The 6,000-nt window shown below is 37.5% G+C and overlaps 1 protein-coding gene across 1 annotated transcript in view; it reads left to right on the top strand.

Moving 5' to 3' along the window:
- Positions 1-6,000, top strand: part of LOC136853579 (uncharacterized) — a 359,829-nt gene that overhangs the window by 195,608 nt on the left and 158,221 nt on the right. Inside the window, 1 exon segment of the mRNA XM_067129318.1 lies at positions 5,074-5,196. Within this exon segment, the coding sequence (XP_066985419.1) occupies positions 5,074-5,196 (123 nt within the window).

Raw genomic sequence — 6,000 nt, 5'->3', positions numbered from 1 at the left:
TATGTGTCCAAGTTAATTAGAATGTGTTTGTGAAAGTATGTATGTGTATATGTACCCTTTCAGCTAGGGAAATCAGTTTTAAAGTGTTTGTGTGTACGATAGAGCCATACGTATGTGTACAAATTGATGAGAATGCGTTTGTGTGTATGTGAATATGTGTATGTGTGTATGTGCCCTTCCACCGGCAATCCTTTAGCCAGAGAAATCAATTTTAAAGTGTTTGTGTGTACGGTAGAGGCACGTGTATGTGTACAGGTTGATAAGAATGCATATGTGTGTATGTGAGTGTATGTGTGTATGTGTGCCCTTCCCACCGATAATCCTTCAGCTAGAGAAATCAATGGCGACCTTATCACTATCACTTCTCCTCTTCGCCGCCCCAAAGTTGGGGTTCTGGTCAATAGTCTCGACACTGGGGTACGACAAGATCCGCCAGCGACCTTGTCCGACCTCGGTGCTGCTGCTGGCCTTTTTTTTTTTTTTTTTTTTTTTTTTGCCCTCCGTGTGGAGAGATCGAAGAAGTCTGCGAACTTGTTTTTTTACACCTTTTTACACGTGTTTTATACATGTTTTAAACTTGTTTTACACATGTTGTAAACTTATCTTGCACTTGTTTTTAAACATGTTTTTTATGTTTTAACGTGTTTTAAACTTGTTTGACATGTTTTAAACATGTTTTAAACTTTTAACCGTTTTAACTTGCTTTACACATGTTTGACACTTGTTTTCCAAATGTCTTACACTTCTTTTACGAACGTTTTAAACATGTTTTACACTTTTACATTGGTTTATAGTTGTTTTAAACTGTTTACACGTTTTCATAATGGTTTAAGACTTTTTACACTTGTATTACAAATTTTACCCTTGTTTGTCTCATGTTTTAGACGTTTCAAACTTGTTTTATACATGTTTTGAACTTATTTTATACATGTTTTAAACTTGTTTTATACATGTTTTAAACTTGTTTTACACATTTCTTAACTTGTTTTAAACTTTTTTCACACTTGTTTTAAACTTTTTTCACACTTGTTTTACACATGGGATTTTGGTTGAACTCTTGTAGATTTTTTAAAGTTTTCTTGGGAATTACTATGGTTTGTTGTTTCGTGTGTATCAGAACCTATTTCCAGTATATAATCTACAGTAATTTCTTGTAAGTTTAGAATCATACGCTTAAAATTATTACATTTATCTTGTAACTTTACCGTAGATAATTTGATGTTTAAACTGACCCCTGAAAATAATAAATATATTTCTGTACACGAATATTATTCTCGACAGAGCAAATAGGATATTGCAATGCCTCTTCCATCCTAACTTTTGCCAGAACTTCTTCTTCCTGGGGGTGCAAGATTTTATTGAAGTCATCCTTTCCTGATGTTTTATTGGTTCTGAAAAGTGTCGGGGATCTTCAAATCGAGGAGCGTGGCAATACGAAACGCCGCGCCGATGTTTATTGCCGTTTTTTGTTACCCAAATGGCAAACATTTTTAAATTGATTTTGCATGGATTTTCCACCTTGCAGGACAGGATATAGGATTCTTCTCTGCCATTTTGTGCTGGTTATTTTTATTGCAGAGTGATCGTGTAGATTTTAAAATGCCTCTTTAAACTTGAAATTTTATTATCAGATGAGTTTTTGCAGCCAATTTAGGCCAGTTTTTATGTAGACTGATTGTGTAGATTTTAAAATGTCTCTTTTATTGTTCAGTTAAACTGTTTCATAAAAATGTTGATATTTCCACTGAATTATATTTTAGGCAAGGCAAAATCTTTTACGAATTATTAAATAATTCAAGTGGTCTCGAATGAAAATGTTTCAACATTTAGAATTTTAAAAAAGTGACGTAAAAAAAGATATAATGTAGGCTTTGTGTAAACTACAGTAATGTTTCATTGAATTTCTGAAATGGATTTCCGTGAAATAATAAGAAAAACATTCCTGTGAATCTGTGAAAAGGTTTTCTTTATGATATAAGACACGCCACTGGTGCGTGTGAAATTAAAGAAAAAAAAATTCCTGGGTTCATCTTTTTTTTTTTCTTCACAGTGGTGCCATAAGAAAAGATGTGTGGGCTATTTTTCATGTATAATAAGCATCCCTAACTTGGAAGGTGTGTTTTAGAGAGAGAGAGAGAGAGAGAGAGAGAGAGAAGGTGTGTTTTAGAGAGAGAGAGAGAGAGAAAGAGAGAGAGAGATCCCAACTTGCAAGGTGTGTTTGAGAGAGAGAGAGAGAGAGAGACCCCAACTTGCCAAGATGTGTTTGAGAGAGAGAGAGAGAGAGAGAGAGAGAGAGAGAGAGAGAGAGAGAGAGAGAGAGAGAGAGAGAGTGATCCCAACTTGCAAAGTGTGTTTGAGAGAGAGAGAGAGAGAGAGAGAGATCCCAACTTGCAAGGTGTGTTAGAGAGAGAGAGAGAGAGAGAGAGAGAGAGAGAGAGAGAGAGTTTGATCCCAACTTGCAAGGTGTGTTTGAGAGAGAGAGAGAGAGAGATCCCAACTTGCAAAGGTGTGTTAGAGAGAGAGAGAGAGAAAGAGAGAGAGAGAGATCCCAACTTGCAAGGTGTGAGAGAGAGAGAGGTGTGTTTGAGAGAGAGAGAGAGAGAGGGAGAGAGAGATCCCAACTTCCAGGGTGTGTTTGAGAGAGAGAGAGAGAGAGAGAGAGAGAGAGAGAGAGACCCACTTACACCCGCGAGGTTTGTTTGTCTTTAAATATTTATAAAGGCAATTTTTTCCCTCCCATTGAGAAAAAGAGATGACATATTCTTCCCGTTTTTTCTTCCCTAGCTCTTTCCAAGAATACGGGAAGGGAAGAATAGAAACTCCGTTCTTAATATAGCCCTCATCATTGGCATTGGCTACTCAGAGTTGTCATGTATTTCTGGAATGAATTTCTCTGTAATATATTTGTTTTTATTTTGTCTTCGGCTGCCTTTCTGTTACTTGGTGTCTTGCCTGAATGGTTGTATGACTTCGGCTGTGAAGAATAATACACTGGTATACTTGTGTATGTGTGTTTGTGTATAGGAGGCCATATGTATGTGTATAGTATCTCAAAACCATTTTAACGCTCAAGTATCTTAGGAAAATTTATAATCGTATTAAGTTAAAAAAAAAAATGAGCTTTCAAGTTTGTGTGTGTTCGTGTACTGAGGATCATACGAGAAAGTATACAGTATCGTGATTCTGTTTTAACGCCCTAAATATCTAAGGAAAATGTATAATTGTATTTCTCGTTACTAATATTGAGTTAAAAAAATTAATAAAAATTATATTATCGCCAGTACAGGGGAAGTTTACTGACCTTTAGCAAAAGGTGCCTCACTGAACTGTTTACATTCGTCTGTATATGTTAGAATTTATATGTAAAGGGTTAACTTCCGTAAATCTATGGCCTTCAGTGAAAGTGTGTGAGTGGTTTTGTTGGCATATGAGAGAGAGAGAGAGAGAGAGAGAGAGAGAGAGAGAGAGAGAGAGCGTGGCCTCGTGTGTGTATGTGTGTGATTTCTGTAATATAACATTTTAAAGGTCCATAGCAGATAGTGGTTTGAATACGCTGTTATATCTCGGCCAGTATGCAAAATTGATGCAAAATGAGAGAAATATATATATATATATATATATATATATATATATATATATATATATATATATATATATATATATATATATTATAGCCACAGTAATGCTTTCTCTCATTTTGCATCAATGCATATTGATGCATATTCAAAGTACTATGTGCTATGGACCTTGTGTGTGTGTGTGTATTAAAAATATATTTACATAGAACTGCTTTGGACTTGCGAATATTAGCACATCCTTTCTCCCTGACAGAAAGCGCATTACTGTCATATAACCAAACGTCTTTCCTTATCCATGCTCTCGAAAGTCAAATATCTTCGGTGAACTGTTCCTAAGTCAGCCTTCCCAATCACGAGAGTTCCGTTGACGTGTCCTTCCGCCCCCACCCACCCCCCCAAAAAACGTACGTAGGCTACGTACTTCCAGACAGCTTACGTAACTTGTAGACGTCCCATTGCTAAGGTAGAGAGAGAGAAAGAGAGAGGCATATTGTACCCCTTTCCCGCGTTGCTCTTTTCATGGCTTTTCCTCCTGTTAAATCCCCTCCCCCCTCCCTTTTCAAGTGGGCGAAGCCGTGAGTTTTGTAACGTTTCATGGATGTGGGAAGTGGTCTCTGCTGTACTAAGAACAATTGCGCCGCTTTACTCCATTCTTTTCTGGTTGAAAGAGCGTCTGCATTCAGGGATCAAGACACCAGCGTTGTCCTCTCAGTTTGTCCGCAGATTTTAAAGGTTTTTCTTTATTTCGCCGCTGTTGTACGCGTTAACATAGCGTCATACTTCAAGAAGAATGATGAAACAACTCGCTTTCGCTCTGCAGAGCGATTCAATCGCCAAACAGCAGCGTTTGATCGGCGCAAAATAACACAAAGGACGTACTTTCACGGAGAGTAGTAGACATTAAACCCTGTTGCTCTGACGTCACAGGGCGTCTCTGGGCGTGCAGAGTTCGTGACGTCATTACCCGCCAAAACGTTCCTAGCTTCCCCAGGGAGTTACTCTCGAGTTGAAAAATCAGGGTGGGCATTATTGCTGCCTTTTTCCCGTGTTGCTACGGCCCTTGGAGAGTGGAGTGTTCCTGAAGGAGTGTCCCTGAAAGCCGGAGGGTGGGGGTTGGGGGCGCTTGTTCAAATGTTATATATATGCTTCTGTTACGGCGACGCATTTAGCTAATGGTGATCGTTAGGTCTGGCGATTTAATCCTTTGTCTTCCTTTCTGTTGGAGCACTGTTTTCTCTCTCTCTCTCTCTCTCTCTCTCTCTCTCTCTCTCATTTGTCGTTGAATATTTTGACGATTGTGAAAGAAAAGTGTTTTATTATGTGTACTAATAATCATACATTCCTACTAATGAACAAGACTTGCATGGCGTCCTCGACTCCTCTCAAAAGCGGAGGATTTGTATCGTAAGTTTTTCATTAAATATCTAACGTTTATCTTCGTCCATCTAACTTTTATTTTATATTTAACGTTTATCTTCTTCTATCTATTCCATAGGTGTCGGAGGAGTGCAAGACCCTGAAGCACACGTTGAACCAGGTGGAATCCGACTGGTCTACGGCCAAGGTTCAGGTTGGGAGCTTACAGGGCAAAGTCGGCAACCTGGAGTCCGTACTTCGGGTGAGTTCAGTAACCCTTACCAACGCCTAACGCTTTCCCGCGACAGAGTCTTTGGTCTGGTCTGGTGGTGTGCCCTTGTTCCAAGGGACTTAATAATAAAAATAATAAGAAGAAGAAGAAGAAGCAGGAGTTGTTGTTATGGTTAAGTTGCTGAGAAGTTAGCTTTGGTTTGTTTTCGTACTAAAGCTTTCTAGTTCTTCATAATAAAGCTTTAGTTTGTCTCCGTTCCTAAACCTTTAGTTTGTTTACATACTAAAGCTTTTAGTTTGTTTTCGTACTAAAGCTTTAGTTTGTTTTCATAATAAAGCTTTAGAATGTCTTCATACTTAAGCTTTAGTTTGTCTTCGTACTAAACCTTGAGTGTGTCTTCGTGCTAAAGCTTTAGTTCATTTTCGTCCCAAAGCTTTAGTTTGTCTTCATGCTAAAGCTCTAGTTTGTTTTCGTACTTAAAGCTTTAGTTTGTCTTCATACTAAAGCTTCAGTGTGTCATACTTGGGCAAAATTCTTTAGTACGAAAACAAATAAATGGTGTTTATTTTAATGTCGTGAAAAGTTTCTGAAGCAACTCCTGGTTTTTCTTGTAAATAAGTGGGTATGCGTTTTTATATATATATATATATATATATATATATATATATATATATATATATATATATATATATATATATTTAGTTACCATAGAGCTGAGCTATGTTCTTCTCAAATTTGTCGTTTTTTTTTTTTAGCCTATGAAATTCAGTTTACAAACACGACTGGTAATTAACGAGGCTGTATTCCTTGCTTTATATTTCCTCTCTTGCAGTA

The sequence above is a fragment of the Macrobrachium rosenbergii genome, chromosome 27 (assembly GCF_040412425.1).
Source record: "Macrobrachium rosenbergii isolate ZJJX-2024 chromosome 27, ASM4041242v1, whole genome shotgun sequence".
NCBI classification, from domain to species: domain Eukaryota; kingdom Metazoa; phylum Arthropoda; class Malacostraca; order Decapoda; family Palaemonidae; genus Macrobrachium; species Macrobrachium rosenbergii.
The sequence above is the reverse complement of the archived record's forward strand: the minus strand, read 5'-3'. Positions and strand labels throughout refer to the sequence as shown.